Consider the following 20,571-nt stretch of genomic DNA (forward strand, 5'->3'; position numbering starts at 1 on the left):
AGTCACCAGCTTGGCTCCCCCTGTGCTGGGCAATGGGGATGGTGGGATGAGGCTGGCTGTACACCTCCTCACATGCTATCTGAGGGCTAATCCGTTGTGGCAGCAGGTAGAGCCCCCTGGGGACATGCAGTGGCCTCTGCTCCCTGGGCAGTGCCCATGCCTAGCCATAGTGCTGGATGTGTCCTTTCTCTTCCCACCACTCAGGCTGGGACAGGAGGCAGCCCCAGGGAGCCCAGCAGGGTGGGCAGAGGTGCTGAGGGACCTGATGGTCATGTTGGGGGCAGTGCCATTGCCACGCCTGGCACCCCATGTCTCACTTGCTGGGCTTTTTAATGACAAGGACTGGTGATGGTGTCACACCACGTCTGTGTTGGCACAGACGTTTTGGGGTGCAATTAGCTTTCCTGAGACAGGGGAAGCTCTTGGGTGGCTGGGGGTGCAGGTGATTGGGGTGACCATGGGCAGGATCCCCTTGTCCCCTTGGGCTCAATCTCTGCATGTGCATCAGAGGCCTCACAGGTTGTCCTGTGCTGGTAGCACAATGGTCATCAGATGGTCATGGTTGCTGAGCCCACCCTGGTTTCCCTCCCCTGAGCAGCTGAGGAGGGCAGGGGGGGTGTGCAGAGCTGCCCTCCTGAGCCTAGCAAAGAGCCTGGCTGTGGCACAGCCATAAGCCAGCTGGGCACCATGATGCTGAGCTCTGGAGCTTGGGCACACCGATGCAGCCCCCTGCAGGGCTTGCTTCTCCAGTATGCCCACCCTAAAGCTGCTGGAACACGGCTGCCCGGTGGGTGGGTGCCAGGGTGCTGGTCCCTGAAGCCGTGAGCCCACCCAGAGCACGGGGGGCACTGGGGGCACTGCGGGAGATGCCCTGTCCTGGGAAGTACAGGTCACGCCGCTGGCACTCCCGGCACATGGGGCAAGGAAATATGTTATACACTGGAGGAATCCCAGGAATGCAGAACCCGGAGGGGACGCGAGGTGGCATGGCAGCTCCAGCCCAGCTTTTGCTGCTCTAGCCCAGCCCTTCAGGGGCTGCTGGCAGCTCCCCTGCCAGCGCCTGGTGGGGCAGGAGGTCACTTTCGGTGGGGCATCAGAGGCGCTGCCAGGCACAGAGTTTGGGAGTCTTCCAGCTCAGCTGGGACCGTGCCCATGGTTGTGCCCCATCTGGCACCCCCTCACTGGGATATGGGACCACCTGGCCAGGATGTGAGACCCCTCTGGCTGAGACATGGGAGCCCTTGGGACCCCTGGGAGGGATGGGGTGCTGCTGGCTCTGAGCAGTGCCTGTGTGGGGCTCAGAGCCCTGGCCTCACTCGGCAGCCTTGGCCCAGCCCAGGCCGTTGTTCTCCAGTGAGCTCATCAGCCTCGCTGCGCTGTGGAACGTGGTCTCTTGGCCAGCATGTAACCAGCTGGTCCCTGCAGTGAGTGCTTGTGGTGCTCCAGAGGAGCTGCTGCCTTCTCTGCTCCTCTGGGAACAGGGAGCTGAGCTGCCCCCGGTGACAACAGCCAGCCAGAGCCACCAGCATGGGCTTCTCCCCATCTCCATGCTTGCAGCGGACAGCCAGGACATTTTGGGGTGCTCCTAGCCACTTGTGTGCTCCTGCGTTCCCAGGCCCCATTGGTGTGGACCCTGCTGCTTGGGCTGAGGAGCTCGGGGTGAGGAGTAGCACACTGAGCTCCCTGGGACAAGGTGTGGACAGAATCATGGTGTTGAATTGTGGACCTCAGAACCCACAGCTGGGCTGTTGGCAGAGGTGCCACTGTGCCTGGTTGAAAAGGACCTGGGAGCGTAGGTCAGTAGCAGCTGAAGATAAGCCAGTGTGTGCCCAGGTGGCCAAGAAGGCCACCAGCATCCTGGCTTGGATCAGCAATGGTGTGGCCAGCAGGACCAGAATAGGGATTGTCCTCACGTACTCAGTACTGGTGAGGCCACAGCTTGAATCCTGGGTTCAGTTTTGAGCCTTTCACTCCAAGGAGGGCATTGAGGAGCTGGAGAGGGTACAGAGCAGGACAACAAAGCTGGTGAAGGGTCTGAAGGACAGGGCTGGTGAGGAGCAGCTGAGGGAACTGAGGTTGTTTAGTCTCGAGGAGGCTGAGGGGAGACCTTCTGGCTCTCTACAACTCCCTGACAGGAGGCTGTAGACAGGCAGGGGCTTGGTCTCTTCTCCCAAGGAACAAGTGACAGGACAAGAGAAAATGTCCTTAAGATGCCCTAGGAGAGGTTTGAGTTGCACATGAGGAACATTTTCTTCCCCTTGAGGGCTGTCCAGACCTGTCCCCAGCTGCCCAGGGCAGTGGTGGGGTCCCTATCCCTGGGGTGGGGGGAGTTTGTAGCCACGGGGATGTGGTGCTGAGGGCCATGGTTTGGTGGTGCCCTGGCAGTGCTGGGGTAACAGTTGGACTCTGTGATCTGGAAAGTCTCTTACAAGCCAAACGTTCTGTGGTTCCGTGGCTCTGTGGCACCAAGCCTTGGCTTGGCTGGGGGCGCTTTGGAGGCAGCATTTTCTGGGTGGTGTTCCTGCAGACCCCCCCCCCAGGCTCGCCTCCATCCTTCATCTTCCCTGAGAACATGTGGAGCCCGGGGCGAGGTGGGCGCACGCCCACGCTGCCCACAGCCCCAGCACAGGCTGTCCCCATGAGCCGGGGCACTGCCGCAGCCCTGCCCAGCACGGGGGCACAGCACGGGGGCACGGCATGGAGCCGGGGGTGCCAGCATGGTGCCCCCGCAGCGCTGCGGCTGTCACACCCACCCACTGCCACATCAGTCACACACCCGCTCCTCGCACCGAGTACTGATCCAATTTGTGGCTGTTTCCATAACAACCTCCCGGCGCTTTCTGGGCCCTTCTGTGGCTGCCTAGATCTGCTCTGGCCTGGCAGGGCTGGCTCAGGCCAGGCTGAGTGCTGCTGGGCACAGCTGGCACAGAGTGCAGGCAGTGCTCACTCGCTGCAGCCCAGGGCACACAAAGCTCAGTTTCCTCCAACCTGTGAGTGGATTCTTCCCCATCAGGGGGTTATGGGGCTGGGGATAGAAGGACCCCAAGGGTAGTGGCTGAGCCAGGTGTGTGGCCTTCTTTTGGGGGTCCCCCACGACAGCTTTATGTGGATACAGCACTGCCCAAGATGCACAGTGCCAGGGATGGGGTGCTGGCAGCCAGAGACACCCCCCTGTTTGTCCTGCCAGACACCCCAACACCTGCAGGTCTGGCTCCTGCAGTGTCTCATGGCTGTCACACAAGCTTCCCCATGGGATGCCAGCCCCAAGAGCCCACCCTGCATCTCCTGTCCCCCATCTGCTCCCTGCCTCCATCCATCTCCTGCCCACCTTCCTACTCCACAGGGCCTACCCAGGATCCCCACAGCACCAAGACCTCTCTGACCCATTTTCAACCCCAGGATGATGCTTAGTCCTGGTGCCACCCAGCCCCGTCACCCTGTGGGAGCTGCTCTGCCCCAGGACCCCCACGTCCAGCCCCACACCATTGCTTAGTCCTGGTGCCCACCACCCCCATCACTCATGCCCAGTCTCAGTCCTCCCCTCATGCACCTCCAGCTCCAGTGCTCCCCACCCAGCCCCATCACCCTGGAACTTCCCAGTCTCCATCCATCCACTCACAGCCCCAGGACCTCCAAGGCAGTCCTGGCCCCGCTTCAATGCCCCCACATTAACCTCCATCCCCAGAGCCCCACACTCAGCCCTATTGCCCTGCGGGGCTGCCCAGTCCCAACTGCCCAGCACCCACCCCCGGTCACGGTGACATTCAATCCGGTCCCGGTGCCCCCCCCCCCCCCCCAGTCCATCCCCGGTATCCTCCATTCATTCCCGGTTCCCCCCACCCAGTCCCTGTGCCCCCTCACCCATCCCCACCCGGTGCTCTCCATCCACCCCCGGCCCCAGGGGTTGCCCAGCCCCTCGCCGCCCCCAACCCGGTTCCCTCCCCGCCGCCGCCATTGGGCTCGGGCTCGTTGGCTCCGGCGCGGCGGGCGGGCGGCTCCGAGGGGGCGGTCGGGGGCCGGTGCGGCGGGGCGGGGGCCGCCCGGTGCGGTGCGATGCGATGCGGCCCGGCTGGGCTCGGCCCGGCCCGGCGGCTCCTCCTCCTCCCGGCTCGGCGCGGCGGGCCCGGTGGCGGGGCCGGGATGGAGCCGGAGGGGAGCGGCCCGGGGGCGGTGGCGCGGTGACCACCGGGGCCGGGCGAGCGGCGGAGGATGGGCAACGCGCAGCGGAAGGGGCCGCGCAGCCAGCGGCGGGGCAGGATGCGCTCAGCAACAGGTACCGGGCACCGGGACGGGGCGGGACGGGATCGGACCCGCTCCCGGCGCTTCCCCCGCGCCGCCCCCGCCGAGGCTTTGCCGCGGTTCCAGTCCTCCCCATCCCCCGGGCTACCGGCCCCGCTGGGTCGCTTGGAGGACACGGGGAGAGGTCACCTCCGGCAGGGGCTTAGCGGGGACGGACGGGAACGGGGCTGGCGATGGGGGCCTGTGCAATCCTCTGGTGCGTGGGATGGGTGCTGACCCCCACTTGGGCTGCGAGGGGCCAGCTCCGACCGGTGGGAGCCTGCTTTGGCCATGGGGAGCCATCCCCGGACTGTGGGGAGCAAGCTGCAAGCAGTGGGGGAACAGATCCTACTCTGGGGAACCAGCTCCAGGCAGTGGGGAGCCAGCTCCAGCCGTGGGCAACCAGCCTCAAAGTGCGTGTGGGGGAAGCTCTGAGCACTGGGGAGCCAGCTTCAACCATAGGGAGCCATTCCTGGGCTGCAGGGAGCCAGCTGCATTCAGTGGGGGAACAGATCCTCCTGCAGGGAACCAGCTCCAGGCAGTGGGGAGCCAGCTCCAACTGTGGGCAACCCCCCTCAAAGTGTGTGTGTGGGGGGAAGCTCTGAGCACTGAGGAGTCAGCTTCAACCATGGAGAGCCAGCTGCAGGTTTTGGGGAGCCAGTTTCAACCATGGAGAGCCAGGTTCAAAGTGTGGAGAGACAGCTCCAGCCATGGGGAGTCATCTTCAGGTAGTGGGGAGCCAGTTCCAGGGTGTGGGGAGCCAGTTCCAACCATGAGGAGTCAGCCCTGGGCTGTGGGGAGCCAGCTCCAACCATGGGGAGCCAGCCCTGGGCAGCCCTGGCACCGGCTGGCTCCGTAGCAGGTCCTGCCCTGGTAGGGACCCATGTGCCTGCAGACATCCCCACCCACTCCCTTCTCCCACCTGCTGCGAGGGTGGTGGCCGTCTGAGGGCCCTTGTAGCACAAGTGGCCCAGGGCAGTCAGGGAGCCCTGCAGACCTGCTGGGCATTAGTGGGCAGCAGAGCAGGCACAGGGCTCTCTCTGAGCTGGGAGTGGGCAGCTCAGGGCGGGTGCCCTCTGAAGAGACTGGGTGGAACAAGCAGGACTTGTCTGGTCACTCCTGTGTCCCCTGGCTGGCCTGGGCAGTTCAGCAACCCTTTTCCAGACACCCAGGGCTTTGACTCTGCTCCCGGACCCAAGACAGCAACAGGAGCTGCCAGCCCTCTGAGAGACCTCAGGAAAAGCACTTGGAAGCTGCAAGAAAATGGGGAGTGATTGTCACAGCCCAAGTGACTGTCACAGCTCGGCAGTGAGCGGGCAGAGGGGGTGGGGGTGCAGCCTGTCTCTGAATTGTGCTGCCTCTGCCGCAGCAACTGCCGCGATGGGGCAAGGGAGCTTTGGGGTGCTAAGGCACCGGGAAGGACACGGGTCTGGTGGATCCAGAGGGATGGATTCCCCCTCTCTGGGAGTGGTCAGGGCCAGGACGGATGGGGCTTTGAGCAACCTGCTGTAGTGGAACGTGTCTCTGCCTGTGCCCGGGGGGTTAGAACTAGATGATCTTCCAACCCAAATCAGTCTGTGACACGCAGGCTGCTGTGCTGGTCAGTACCCAGCACATCATCCTTGGCTCCTGCCTCGTGGGGCATAGGAGTTGGCAGAGTCTGTACTCTGAGGTGGCCATGGCATGCTGTCCTGCTCCTGCCTGTCTCATCCAACTCCCTGCAGCTGTGTCTGCTGCAGCTCAGAGCGGGACCGGGGCTCATGACTATTTTGCATTGCCAGAGGGAGCTGCAGGTCATCTCTCTGGCACAGCTGGGAAGGACTGGTTCAGCTCTGTCCTCTAGTTCCTCTCTGTCCTAGGGCACTGGAGATCTCCAGCAGATCTGCTAGTGCCTGGCCTCCCCTGGGGAGGCACAGTGCTGCACCTGGCAGCTGGGATTCGGCAGCAGAGGGTCTGGCACTAGACAGCCCAAGGCTCATCTTGAGCATGAAGCTGGGGCAAGCATTTGAGTGCTCCCAGGCTGTTTGGCCTTGGAGCTGCTGGGAGCTCAGTGGCTTGGGCATTCCTGAGCAACTGCACGCAGGCGTTCTTGTGGAGAGGCTCCGGCAGGTCCAGGCTGGAGCTTATCTGCGAGGGGAGGGAGCTGAAACTTGATAAGCAGCAGCCCTGCGGTGGGTCTGGGCCACTGATGGGGCTGGGAGAAGAGAGCAGGCACCTGCGGTACCAGGAGGTGTCTCTCCTCATCTCAGCCAGGATCATTCTGCCCCAGGCACAGACAGCACACGGAGGGATCTTTATGTGACATCTCTGATGGGTAAACTCCAGCTTTCCAGTGTCCCCAAGGCTGGAAAGGATGTGTGTGTCTGGGGGGGAGTGAATCTTAGCTCTACCCACTCAGCCAAGAGCAGCTTTGGTGGTCCTCTGAGGTGCTTGGATCTCCAACTCCCCCACCCCCCCCATCCTCATGTATCAGAATTGCCGAGCAGGCTGCTGCTGAGACCAGGATGTGACCTTGTGAGTGTGGTGGCTTCACAGAGAGTCTGACTGGAGAAGGCAGCGTGCCCACAGGCTGCTGGAGCCAATGCCATGAGTTCTCAGGTCTCTGTGCCCAGTGCTCTGGTGGGGCTGGGAGGCAGCTGCCCAGTTACTGTGTCAGAGCTGTAAGCACAGGGTGGGATCCCTGAAGAAACAGAGGGAAAGGTCTTCTTGTCCCTGTTCTTTGGGACAGCTCTACTTGTCCCCTAGTCTGTGGGAGCCACCTGCAGATGAGCTCTGCTGCTGTCTGCCAGCCTTTCCCATCCCATCATGTTGGTCTGCAGTGGTTCTGGGTGCCTGGCACAGGGGTGGATGGTACCAGCCCTGGTGAGGCACTTGCTCCCAGAGCCTCTTCCCGAAGGAAGCCAGGACTCCAGGCTGTGTTCTCATCTCTGCTGCCAGCTCCCAGGAGCCTCTATCCTCTGGGAGAAGCAGCTCAGCTCTACAAAGCCCCGGGGCACTGGGAAAGTGGTCCCTGAGGAGCTGCTGCTGCTGCCTTTTGGAAGGAGCCAAAGTGAGAGGAGGCTCTGAGGGCTCTGGGGGCTTTTATGGCTCCCAGGGCAAGGTCAGGTGAGTCCCCAAAGAGCCCCCTGGCTGCTTTTAGCCAACAGGTGTGGGGGGGGCTGGGCAGTGAGTGGCTGGGCTCAGCCGGGAGCAGCGTCAGGCTTCTGGGGTACTGGCTCCCAGGCTGCTGTCTTCCAGGTGAAGCTGCTCCAGCTGGGACACACAGGGACTGCCACGCTGTGCTGGACGGGAAAAGCCACCACCTGCTGGTGCCCCCTGTATCACCTGCGGCGTTTGGGTAGTGCCAGTTGCCGCTCCAGCCATGGTTGAGAGATGCTTTGGTCCCATGGCAGCCAGGAGCAGCCCAGCCTGCCCTTGCCTGCAGGACCCCATTCCCTTTTGGAGCGCCGCAGGAGGGGTGTCCGGTGGGAGGGACAAACCCCTCGGAACCATCACCTGTTCAGGACCCTGGGTGAATACCTGCAGAGTGGGCAGACAGAGGTTGGGCCATGCAGACCACGTCCCCTCCAGCACACCGGGCCGGTGGCGGGGAAGGAAGAGGGGCCGTGGCCGGACAATGGGCTGTGGCGCTGGCTCCAACAGCCAGTTCCTGGTCGCTTCCTCTTCCCGCGGGCTGGAGCTGGGAGCTCGCTGCTCTCCGCCTGGTTTCGAAGCAAGCAGCAAGCTCCTGTCCCTGCGCCCGCCGCCATGGCCAAGGTGGAGTGGCTGCTGGCACCCTGGCAGCGGGGAGGTAAGGTGGACTGCGTGGGCAGCATGGGCAGCATGGAGAGGGGCTGGCAGTGTGCAGCAAGGGTGGTGAGGGCTGCAGGCACTGCTTGCTCTGCAGGACAAGCCCTTGGGTTGGGGTGAGCTGTGGCCGCAGGCTCTCATCTCTGTAGCCTGTCCAAGAGCTGCAGGGCTGGTGCCGCCTGGCAGCAGAGGTCTTGTCCTGCCTGTCCCCAGCTGTGGGCTATCCCCATCCCTTCAAATCCTTGCACCACCAGGAAAGCAGAGACCCCCACCCCTGTGTCCCACTGGCCACTTCTGGGGCTGGGGCTGAGCTGGGACAAATCTGCCTGGCCCCATGGTATGCCCTCCAAGCAGCCCCGGCTCGCTGGTGGTGGCAGGAGTGGGGACAGAGGGCAGCCAGCTGTGGCCCTTGCTGGGGCTGATTTCACATCTCGGGCCCCTTTGTCCCCGGGCCTGGCCACGTTCCCCTCTCAGGCCACTTCCTCGCATTGTCCCAGCTCCACAGAGTGTAAAACCAGCCGGGCACAGGGGAAATGGCCCCTTCCTGGAAGCACCCCTGCCCACAGCAAGGGGCTGCAGCCTCTGCCACAGGCAGCCCACGCAACAGGGAGAGAGCTGTGAGCCTGGCACTGGGTGCCCGAGCCCTGCTGTGTGATCCTAGCCAGGCTGGGGACAGTGCCGGGGCAGTGCTGGCAGGTAGCTGGGCTTGGCCACCTTGTCCCAGGGGTGCTCTTGGCCATGGTGTGTGGTGATGTTGTGCCAGGGTGCTTGGGGCTGGCAGGGTGCCATGCTGGGTTTCCTAAGGTTTTCAGGGAAAAGTTTTAGCTGGGAAGCACATGGGAGTGAGGGTTGTGACCTGAGGGGGAAGCTGGGCTGCTGGGGAGAAAGGCTCTGAGCATCCCATCCTGCCAGCCGTGGATGCCAAGTGCCAGGATGGCAGAGGCAGGGTAATGGAAGCACCAGGACCAAGCCTCACACCTGTGCCCTATCCCTGGAGTGGTGTCTCTCAGTCCCTGGTCAGGGAGCAGCATGAGTTCTTCTTGGCCTGGCCAGGCCCCATGGCAAGTGTGGCCGTGGGCATTTCCCATCCCTGTGGCGCAGGTGGATGCTGTGCCAGGCTTTTTCTGTGCCAGGCTTGCTGGCCAAGTCCTTCCCACGGCACACACACCAGCCCTGCCTGCCAGGGCTCCTGACAGGGTCCCAGCTTGCTTTGCCAGAGCCAAATGTCCCCAGCTCCCTTGGCCTGTCTGCGTGTGGTCTCGGCTGACACCGTCTGTGGGCAGCACACGCGTGCCCTCTGCCCCTGCCCTGCACAAGGCATGAGGCAGGGGTGATGGATCACTTGGGATCTGGGTGGAGAAAGGAATTTGGTCTGGTTTACAGATCTGTCACAGGGACAGCCAGGCAGAGTCCGTAGCAGAACGTTAAGTCTGTGCCCTACTGGCGGGCAGTGAAGCTGCTGACTGTCCAGCTGCTGGTGGCTTTAACAGGAGCCTCTCACATAACCCAGCCTGTGCCCAGCAGCTGAGAGACCCTCACAGCTGCCAAACTCACCCCTGCCAGCAGCTTCTGCAGTGCCCTTATCTCTTGTCTGTACAAAAGTCAGCTGACAGGGTGTGAAATGAAGGGTGAGGAGAACTGGGAGCCTCCAGCAGACTCAGCGTAGCAGGGAGGTTCTTCTGCAGTGCCCCATGGGCTTGCTGGGCACCTGCATAGGCGCACACAGGCTTGCTGTGCAGGGCAGCACTGGGGTGCTAGCATGGGCATCCCTTAAAATGGCTGAGACTCCTCCAGCCTCAGCCACCAGCAGGCCAAATGGCTGAAGGTGGTGGTGGTGCCTTGCTGAGGACTCAGGAGATGTGCCCATGAGGCATGGCACAGGGAATGGTGTCCTGGGAGGGTCTGAATTTGGCCAGGGCACAGCATGTCCATCCCAACAAGGGTTCACCTTGGTCACGCTTCAGCCGGCACACAGCGAGCGCATCCGCCACAACAGGCAGCTCTGCCCAGTGAGCAAGGCTGCCCATGGCACTAGGGGTGTGGGTGTTCAGTGGGGTGTCACACTGGGACATCCTTCAGACCCTGCCGGGCATTCGGCACTATGCCAACACCGCTCCGCGTCCCGGTGGGCAGCCGGCCTGGCCGTGCCTGAGCTCAGTGGGGGCGAGGTAGGGACAGGAGGCGCGTTCCTTGGCCATGCCAGCTCCTGCTGGGCGCTGTTCTCTCTTCCTCTCCACGTGTTGCAGAGCAGCGTGCGCCTTGGCTCCGTCCCACCGGGACCGTCACCGAGCCGCAGTGGTGGTGCCGGCGGTGGGCCGGGCGCTGCTCGAAGCCGTCCACGCGCGGTACCGGCAGTGTGGCGCGTCGGCAGGGTTTGGGCCGTGCTCGGGATCCGTCTCAGTCTTCGAGTTCTCCATCCTTGCCCTCCGGTGTGCCAGGGCTGGCAGCTGGTTTGCCGCTGTGCCGGTTGCCATGGCTGCTCTGCTGCTGGTGCATTGCCCTCCGCTGCCATTGCATCGCTCCAGCGGCACCTCTGCAGCGGCGGCGAGGTCCCGATTGGCACCGTCTGCATCGCCGGCGCTTGCGTGAGCTCAGGGCAAGCTGGAGAAGGGAAAGTTTGGCAGTGAGCTGGAGTTCGAGGCGGCTTTCTGCGGAGCTCTGGGCTGAGCTGGCAGGAGCCACAATGGCTCTGTCCAACCTCTCTCTGTGGATCCGGGATGCCTGGGCAGGAGGTAACTGGGGGTGCTGGCGTGGAGCGGGGTCGCTTGGGATGCCTGTGGAGGGCAGTTGGAGGTCTGCAGGGATGCTTTTGCACCAGGAGAGTGCTCCCCGGGAGCAAGCCTGGCCTTACTCCTCACCCCATGGCATCCTGAGGCTGCCCAATCACTTGCATGCAGTGAGATCCTAAAGTTGTCAGCAGGGCAGCAGCACCCACTATGGCAGAGGGTGCTGGCACCCACCCCTGTCTGGGCACCCTGCTTCTGTAACCTTGCTCAGGGCAAGGAGCAGAGCTCACTGTGCCAGCCTGCACCTCCGTTGAAGGTACAGAGTCCCCCGGGAGACAGGCAGGGAGCAGCCTCCAGCAGCCCTGTGCCCATGCTTGCAGGCAGAGCTGGGGCTGCTGCCAGCTCCCCTGGATGCCAGCTGTGTGTGGGGTGAGTCGCCTGCACCCCACAGCAAAGCTGTGTTGGGGTGTGTGTGGGATAGAGCCAGCCCTCCAACCCTGCTGCCCCCTGTCACCTGCCACGTCCCTCAGGCGTTTGCCACAGGGCAGAGGCCCCTCACAGCTGTGCTGTATTTTGAGCCTGTCCCTGATAAGCATGGCAGGAGGGTCAGGGCCAAGGGCAGCAGGCTCTGCTCCACTCGCCCCACTCCTCTGGCTCCTGTACTCTCCTGCTCCAGCCTGCTGGAGCACCCCAAGCCCCTTGGGTGTGGGTGGCAGCTGTGGCTTGCAAGGATATCCCAAACCTGCTCTTGTGCCACTCCTGCACTCAGGCTGCTTCCCAGCACAGCCCATCCCTGGGCAGCTGGCAGCAGCTCTGCCTCCTCAACCCTGCCACGGGCCATGCTCTGGCTCCTTGCACCACATTGAGAGCTGCCGCATGATGCCAGGCCCCGAGCAGCTGACTGGGATGTGCCAAACCCTCTGAGGGGCTGCAAAGCCAAACCCTTGGTGGCACCCTGGCACTTGCGTGCGTGGTGCAGCCCCAAGGGACACCAGTTTGGGGTGCCTGGTCTGCCAAAGGGGTGCTTGGTTGCTCCACCCTTTCCCATCCCATCACCTCCTCAGCTCCTGCTTCCACTGGGATGATGACACCAGCCCCACCAGCACCTCAGTGATGCCCACACCAGTGTAAGCATCACTCAGGATGGTGCCAGCTTGCAGGCGACCCCCCCTGTGTCCTTTTCTTGTGTGCCCAGCCATGCCAGCCTCTCCTCTGCCAGCAGCCTATTCAGGGCAGGGTGCTGGGCTCCCCTCACCCGCTGCCTGGGCAGCTTCCGGCGCGCCCCAGGGCGGCCCCACTTTCAGTGCTGCGGTTTGCCCACGTGGTTGGAGCCCACAGGGTGGGGGGTGGGTGCCCGAGGGTGCCCCAGCAGCGGGGCTGAAGCACGGAGGTAAGCTGTGTGTGGGGAGGTGGGAGAGGACTCTGCTTTAGGGTGCCCCAAGTCCTGGGGGGCACAGTGGGGGGATCTGCAGGGGGTGGCTGCCAGGGAATGTGTGGGCAGAAAGCAAGGAGCATGGGCACTGTGAGGTTGAAGGCAGGGTCTGTGCCAGCTGGGCAGAGGGTGGAAAGGAGCTGGAGTGTGGAGTGTGCTTGGGAGTGGAGGGGGCTGCAGCAGGCCACTCACCTCACCAAAAAGAGCAAGTTGGAGGTCTGGGGGCCAAAGAGGTGAATGTTGCCCCCCGATCCCCTGTGCTCCTAGCTCCTGTAGGTCAAGTTTTGGGGGAGATAGCCAACCCTACCCTGTACCCAGGGGGCAGCTGGGCACACGGGCTGAGTCAGAGGCCAGGACATGGGGCTCCTGCTGCCAGTACAACCTCTAGTCATTGCCAGCTGGGAGGTGACAAGAGGAAAAGCCACGTCCCCAAGTGGGCAGGGGGGCTGCGTTCGCGCACCACAGGCAGAACTCCATCCCCGGGCTGCCTGGCAGTGCCCGCGGGCACGGGCTCCGCAGCCGGGCGAAGCCTCAGCGTGGCTCACACACACGCCCGCCCCGACACCTCTCGGTTGGTATGGAAACGAGGGAAATTAGTTAGCGGAGAAAGGGAAAGGCAGAAAGCAGGCTGGCGTTGAGGCACGTCACCATGGCAACTCAAATTATAAAAGTAACTAGGCTGGGGACGTGGCACCTCGCTCTGGGTGCTGGGCGGCGTGTGGGCTCGGGGGGAGGGGGGCAGGATGGCACCCATGGGCAGCATGTCAGCGCTGGGCAGCAGGGGTGACGCTTGGGCTGCAGTGCTGGGTGAGCCAGGGCATGGCCGACAGAACACCGCTGGCAGAAGGAGACATGTCTTGTGCCAGGGGGCTCAGCTCCGTTCTGGGGCTGTTACCCCTCATCCAGGCAAGGGGATGGTAGTGGCTCCCCTGGCTAGGGTCTGGCACCAAGCAGGATGCCATGGCAAGGGCAGCTGCCTTTTGGAAGCTGAGGCGTTCTCTGGGGATGGGCACTTTGCGGGTGGCACAGGGGAGGTGTTTGTCACGCTGATAACAAGCACCAAGAATCGTCCCATCCATGCCCACAGCCTGCCCACACCTCGGTGCCATCTGGAAGCCCCTAGCTCCCCACTCTTCCCTGCAGAACGTGGGCCTAGCTGGGGCTGTGCCCAGCACTGGTGCTGGCTGCTGAGTGGGAAAGTCCCACTGCCAGATAGGGCACAGGGAGGTCACACCCTGGTCCTCTGGGGTGACACTCACCCCATTAGCTATCACAGGGCATTGCACAGTGCCCGGTGATGGCAGCAGCCATCTCTCTGCCTGCAGCTGGGGCAGCTGGAGAAGGATCAGCCCCAGATCCCCAGGGATGAACCCTGGGTCACCCATGAGCCCCTGTCTGAAGCTCCCAAACCTGCTCTGTGCTCTCGCCTCCAAGTCAGGGCTCGGTGGGCTGTGTGCAGGCAGTGGCACTGCCTGTGCTCTGGCACAGCCACACTGGGTGGCAAACCACATCTGCTCAGGACAGCTCTGGAACAAGGGGCTGGGGGCTCCCATGTCAAGGTTTGCTAAGCTGCAGCATGCCCAGGGAAACCAAAACCTCCTTGGGACATTTCCACCCATCTGAGGCTTTCAGAGGATCTGGGCAAGTGCCTGGCCTGGCTCCACTGGGTTTCCCTTCCCAGGAGAGCCTTTCCGGGGTGTCTGTGGCCAGGGCAGGGTGAGTTAACCTCTCTGAGCAGGGTGAAACCAGCGTGGAGCAAGGCTCCACATCCCTGTCACTCCTTCCCTTTTGGTTGCAACTTGTGCTCTTCTGCACCAGGAGGTTTCTTCAGCAGAACATGAGGGCGTTTCCTGCGGGCAGTCACCCTGAGCAACAGGGCTGCCTGGCTTCCTTCCTTCCTCAATTTCACTCTCTGCCTCCCTGTCCTGGCCTGGCAGTGCCCAGAGCAGCAGCGCTGGTGGTGATGGGCTCAGGGCTGGGCGGCTTTGCTGGAGGGACACACACACATCTCCCCACCCCTGCTTTCCTGGAGACACCTCAGAATAAGCTGTATTCGTGGAATTACAGAATATTTGGGTTGGAGAAGATCTTTAAGCTCATGGAGTGCAACCATGAACCCAGGACTGCCAGGGCACCAGCAAACCATGGCCCTCATCACCACATCTCCATGGCTTTGGTACCTCTCCAGGGATAGGGACTCCATCACTGCCCTGGGCAGCCTGGGCAACTCTCAATGGGAAGAAAGTGTTCCTCATGTCCAAACTAAACCTCCTCTGGGGTGACTTCAGGCTGTTTTCTCTTGTCCTGTCACTTGTTCCTTAGGAGAAGAGACCAAACTCCACCAGCACCTCAGTGCCCTCCATGGAGTAGGGGCCCAAAACTAAACCCAGTAATCAAGGTGTGGCCTCACCAGTACCCAGTACAAGGGCATGACTCCAGTCCTGGCCACACCATCCTCTCACTCTTCCCCCTCTACTTCCAGCCACCTCTAACCTGGACCTGGAGAGCAAGAAACCCACCAATGCCAAGCTGTCATGGCAGCAGCCAGTGAATGTCTTCCTCACGGCCGGGCGCCCGCCGGGCATGGAGCAACTGCACCAGGAGGCTCAGCTCAACCTCCAGAGCTTGCTGCAAGGTAGCAGGGCAGGAGGGGCTGGGTGAAGGTGGCAGGGCTGGGTGCTGCCCTAGATACATGACTACCATTGCAGCATCAAGGTTGTCTCCCATGTGCACGTGTCCAAGCTGCTTCTCAGACCTCTCCAAGCTCTAGAAGTCCCTGGAGGAACCAAGCCTCCTGCAGTCCCTCTCATCTCTGCTCCCACAGCCCTGCTGCAAGTGGCAAAGCAAGAGAGACCAAACCTGGCTGCCAGCACCACAGTTCTGCCCACCAGATGCCACACAGATATGGCTGCAGCTCTGTCCAACCAGCGTGGCCTGGCTGTTGATGTGGTTTCCTTCCAGGCTCTGGCCCAGGCCATTGCGTGACCACGACTGTGGCACGTCACAGGCATCACGAGCTTGGCACCCCCTGCCTTAGAGCCTCGTTAAATCAGACCCAGCCCACTCTGGCTTCTGCCACAACCCTGGCCCTGATGAGCTCAGCAATCAGGGTGGAGAGACATCGAGTTCTCTCCTGGCTGTCCCCACAGGACCCACAGTGTCCCAAGGAACAGGGGAGCACAGAGTGCTGCTGGGGTCTCAGTGCTGCCTCAACCCACCCCCTGCCACCAGCCCTGCCATTCCTTTTTGGGGTTTCCTTTCCCACCTGTGTGGAGTAGGGATGGGGACAGCCACCTATGCCATCGCGTTCCTTCTGCCCAGGAGCAGAGCTGTTGCCCCTGGGCATGGCTGGAGCAGGATGCCAGCTCTGTTTCTCTTGCAGAGGAGTATGAAGAACAGTACACCGAGAGCAGAGTCACCGGGCAGACCTTCCGTGCCACCGGTCACCCATCCCCCGACACCCCCCCTGAGCCATCACCCCAACCCCCCCCTGCCAAGCGCCTCGAGTTTGTGCTTATGGTGAGTGCTGGGTGGCAGGGTGGGGTAAGGCGGACCTGGCATTGCCTAGGGCAGAGGGCTTGGCATGGCTGGTCAGGCAGCAGTGCCAGGAGAGGAAGTTTGTGTGCCAGCCTTGTCCCCGTGGTGGGTGACACACCTTTCCCCCTGCAGCCCCCGAGCCGGCGAGACACTGAAGAGGAGACCACAGGCACGACCGCGCTGGCTGCAGGGTCACCAGGCACCCCCCTGAGCCTCCCCACCAGCCCGGACAAGCAGCCAGCCTGGCCCAGGGCCTTCCCCCTGCCCACGGTGGAGGAGAAGCAGTGGCACCAGTCCTGCTCTATCCAAACCAACATCGTCCCCATCAATGTCTCGGGTAGGGTGGTGCCCCTGTGGTGCCAGGGGCAGCCCTGGCACTGGGGAGAATGGGGAGAGTGGGCAAGGAGGTGCCCCAGCAGCAGGGTGGGGTAGGGGGCCTGGGGCAGTGAACCTGTGTCCCCACAGGCCAGGAATTGGGGGGTGGGGGGGAAGCAGAGCAGGTCGACAGCTGGGCCATGCTGGCATCAACCACCATCTCCTGCCATCCTCATCTTTGTGTGTTTGACCCAACAGCCACTCTGCCATTTGGTCTCTTGTTTTGGCTGTGGTTCTGCTGTCACCTTGGCTCTCTCTGTGCTCCACGGCCAGCTTGTCCCTTCTGTCTGTCCGTCCATCCATCCATCCATCCATCCATCCTCTTGGGACTGCAGCTCCCAGGTCTTGTCCAGTCTTTGCAGCCATGAATGCCATGATATGCCACCAGGCTGGAGTCCAGTGCCAGTGGTACCATATGAAGGCCAAAGATAACCTCCTGCCCATTCTCTCCATGATAGAGAGACATACCAGGCCCACACTGGTGCTTCTTACTGCCCTGATGTTCCTCGTGTCTGTGTCCCCAGTGTGGCTCTGGCCCCATTAGTGCCCCACTTAGTACAAGGGGTGATGGTTTGAACTCCAAGAGGGAGATTCAAATTGGAGAGAAGGAAGAAATGTTTGACACTGAGGGTGGTGAGAGCCTGGCCCAGGTTGCCCAGAGAGGTGGGAGATAGCCCATGCCTGGCACCATTGCAGATCAGGCTTTTTGGGGCTCTGAGCAATCTGCTCTAGCTGCAGATGTCCCTGCTGGCTGCAGGGGATTGGACTGGATGAGCTTTAAAGGTCTCTTCAGCCCAAACCATCCCGTGTTTCTGTGGTTAACAACAAAGCCCAGAGGCATGGGCCCAACCTGCCCAGCACAGACTCAAGCCTGGGCACAGAGCTGGGGTGGTCTCCACAGCTTTTCCTCCATCCCACCTCCATCCCCAGCATCTCCATTTCCATGGCCCCATCTCCCCATGGCTCACCCCATATAGCTCACCACCCTCCTGCCTCCAGCCACCATCCCAGACTAGGGGACACCCTAGGGATGCACGGTGACAGAGGGCACCGAGCAGCCACCCAGGCCGCCCCTGGCACTGCCTGTTTGTTTTGGCTACAGGGCAGCACTTTGCCAGGCTGGTGAGTGGCCGTCACTCCCTCTTTAACACTGAGACTGCCATCAACCCCAAGTCCACCCTGCGCCGCAGACGGACCGTGATTGGCTTCCCCAACCTGGCCCTGCGAGACCCAGGTGACAGCAAGAACCACGCAGACACTTTCACGCCCTGGCAGGGCTGGCACCCACCAGAGCTCACTTGAACAGGGGCAGAGCCACCCCAGAGGCTGGCAACCAGTCCAGGCACAGATGAGCTCCTCCCTGGGGGGAGCTACCAAGCCAGCATGGACAGGGACAGCCCCTTCACCCTGAGGTGGGGCCTGGCACACGTTTGGGATGTGAAGGGCACCAGTATTTCTCCCAGTGACACTAGTCACCCAACCTCAGCTCTGCCACTTCTCGCCCTGAGCCCACCCTCCCTGGCTGTGGACAGACCCTGTCTTTGCTGGCACTGGTGAGCTTGCCTTTGCTAGCATGCCAAGGACTCGGGGTGCCTGCAGCTCTCCTGGCATGGCCACATGATGCTGGACCCCTGTGGAAGATCACCATGGGGCCACTACTACCATGGATAGAGACTCCTGACGTGGCTGCTAAGTTGCCCATGGCACATCCCAGCCACATATGCCAGACTAGAGGGTTAAAACTGAACAGAGATTGTCCCGACTTGGATTGTGGCCCTGCCAGTGGGAGGGGTGGGGAGAGCATCTGGTAAGGAGGTGCCAACCTGTCCTTTCCAGTCTGCCTGGCACATTTCATGCCTGGGCAGAGGAGCAGCCCCAGATAGAGGCCACAGGGTTGGACCTGTGCTGGCCCCGTGGTACATGCAGCAGGACCGTGCCACAGACCCTGCAGCAGAGGCGGAAGCAGGGTGGAGCTCACCAGGTCTTGTCTCTCCTCACAGGCGGTGCCAACGGCCCCACGGTCACCTCACACACGCCCATCTCTGAGTCCCTCTCCTGCAGCTTCGTGCCTGAGACCACAAGCGGGGTGAAGACCCCCCAGGAGGTCAGCCCCCGCCCGCCCCTGTCTGCCCCGCTGAGGAAGACTTTCAGCGACCTTGGTGCCCGCTGCTGCCAGCCTCCCACCACCACGGACACCACAGCCACCCCCTGCGCTGGCACCTGCAACGGGCCGCCGGGCACCCCCTTCCCCCCACCCTGGAGCTCTCTGGGTTACGTGAGCCCCCCCAGCCCTGCCACCAGCGAGGGCAAAGCACCCATCTGCACCTCCCCACGCGGCTCCAGCCCATCGCCCGGCCCGGGCTCGCCCACCGCCGCCTCCTTCTTCATCTCCATGGAGGAGCGTGTGGGCAGCAACGGGCCCAGCTCCTTCTCGGGCACAGTGCCCGAATCCCCCTCCAGCTCCGGGGGTGGCCAGAGGTGCGAGGGCCGCGAAGCCAAGGGGAGCTTCTTGCCGGGAAGCCCCGAGGAGCCGGAGCCGGTGGGGCCGGTGAGGCTGGAGGTGGAGCGGGCAGGGTGCCGGTTCCGAGAGCGCTCGCTGTCAGTGCCCACTGACTCGGGGTCCCTCTGCTCCGTGGACATCGCCTACGCCGAGACCCGGCGGGGCAGCGCCAACTATGCCCTGGGCTACCCCAGCGCCAGCTCGGAGGGCAGCACCAGCACTGACAACGTCTCGCTTGGGCTGGAGCCAGAGGGGCAGCGCCGGCGGCGCTCCAAGAGCATCTCCCTCAAGAAGGCAAAGAAGAAGCCCTCGCCACCCACGCGCAGCGTCTCCCTCATCAAAGAGGGGCCAGATGCCACCGTGGGGCCCAGCTTGGTGCTGCCCAAGGATCAGCGACCCAAGAGCCTGTGCATTGCGCCGGAGCTGCAGGGCCACCGCCTGGTGCACTCTGACCCTCAGAGCAGCGTGGGCAGGGAGCCCGAGGGCACGGCTGCCCCACACCGGTGGCACCTGGCGGACTGGAAGGCCACTGATCCCTACCGGTCCCTCTCCAGCTCGAGCACGGCCACAGGCACCACGGCCATCGAGTGTGCCAAGGCTCGGGGCAGCTCCGAGTCCCTCACATCCCCCTCCACTTCCAGGGCCACAACACCCTCCCAGCTCTCCACCGAGGCAGACCTCAAGACCTCATCCCCCGGCAGGCCCACGGGGCTGATGTCCCCATCCAGTGGCTACTCCAGCCAGTCGGAGACTCCCACCCCCACCGTCCCCACCTCTGCCATCCTTGGGCACTCCCCGCACCAGGTGCGGGTGAGGCCGCTGGTCCCCGAGAGGAAGTCCTCGCTGCCACCCACGTCCCCCATGGAGAGGAGCCCCAAGTCAAGGCTGTCCTTTGACCTGCCGCTCACACCCCCAGCCCACCTCGACCTCTCAGGGCTGAAGATCTCCCTGAAGGGAAAGACCAAGGTCAGCCGGCACCACTCTGACTCCACCTTTGGCACCAAGCTGGTGCAGAAGCCCAGCCCCATCACGCCCATCATGCCAGTGGTCACCCAGTCCGACCTGCGCTCCGTCCGCCTGCGCTCCATCAGCCGCTCGGAGCCAGAGGACAACACCGATGTCCCGGAGCACACTGAGGAGCCACCGCAAGCTCCCTGCCCAGGGCCAGAGAAGAAAGTGAAGCCACCCGTGGCTGAGAAGCCACCACTGGCCAAGCGTCCCCCCAGCATCCTGCCCAAGCCCGTGGTGCTCAGGGAGGAGGGTCCCCTGTTCCCCACGTCGCCACCAGGTGCCATAACCAAGGAGAAGGGGCTGCCACATGAAGGCTTCGTGGTGCTGCGGAAAGGGGAGCTGAGGAGAGGTCTGGGGGAACCCCGGGCCCCGATGGGGCACCGCCGGCTCTCGCAGGGCAGCCTGGAGGATGAGCTGCAGCCAGAGCGGAGCAGTGCCGGCAGGGGGGAGCGGAGGAAGGCCAAGGTGCCACCACCGGTGCCCAAAAAGCCCAGCGTGCTCTACCTGCCTCTGGCCCCAGCGCCAGCACAGCTGGGAGCTGGCCTGGGGGACCAGCCACCCACTCCCAGCCCTATCATCACGCTGGATGCCGACACCACCTGCTGCGACCCCGACGCCGAGGACCCATCGTCTCCTGAGGCCCTGGGCACAGCACAAGCTGCCGACCCCACCTCAGAGCAAGGTGAGGGTCTCCCCACTCCTGCAGTGAGGTTTACCCCAGGGCTATTGAGTTGCTGTAGTGTCCCCAGAGAAGGGCAATCAAGCTGGTGAAGGACATAGAGAACAGATCTGGTGAGGAGCAGCTGAGGGACCTGGAGGTGTTCAGCCTGGAGAAAAGGAGGTGGAGGGCAGATCTCATTGCTCTCTACAGCTCCACCAAAGCAGGTTGGAGCGAGGTGGTGGATGGTGTCTTCTCCTTAGTA

The 20,571-nt window shown here is 62.9% G+C and overlaps 1 protein-coding gene across 4 annotated transcripts in view; it reads left to right on the forward strand.

The window, feature by feature from the left end:
• Nucleotides 1-20,571, forward strand: part of NHSL2 (NHS like 2) — a 32,828-nt gene that overhangs the window by 8,696 nt on the left and 3,561 nt on the right. Inside the window, exons 1-6 of one of the 4 annotated variants that reach the window (XM_064159232.1) lie at nucleotides 4,048-4,273; nucleotides 14,708-14,860; nucleotides 15,608-15,744; nucleotides 15,895-16,099; nucleotides 17,240-17,371; nucleotides 18,138-20,330. In XM_064159232.1, coding sequence (XP_064015302.1) covers nucleotides 4,210-4,273; nucleotides 14,708-14,860; nucleotides 15,608-15,744; nucleotides 15,895-16,099; nucleotides 17,240-17,371; nucleotides 18,138-20,330 — 2,884 coding nt within the window. In that variant the 5' untranslated portion in view covers nucleotides 4,048-4,209. Of the gene's footprint in view, nucleotides 1-4,047; nucleotides 4,274-10,413; nucleotides 10,800-14,707; nucleotides 14,861-15,607; nucleotides 15,745-15,894; nucleotides 16,100-17,239; nucleotides 17,372-18,137; nucleotides 20,331-20,571 lie in introns of those variants that run through there. The other 3 variants (XM_064159233.1, XM_064159230.1, XM_064159231.1) reach the window with 3 other exon arrangements.

Source organism: Pogoniulus pusillus, chromosome 19, assembly GCF_015220805.1.
Source record: "Pogoniulus pusillus isolate bPogPus1 chromosome 19, bPogPus1.pri, whole genome shotgun sequence".
Taxonomy (NCBI): Eukaryota; Metazoa; Chordata; class Aves; order Piciformes; family Lybiidae; genus Pogoniulus; species Pogoniulus pusillus.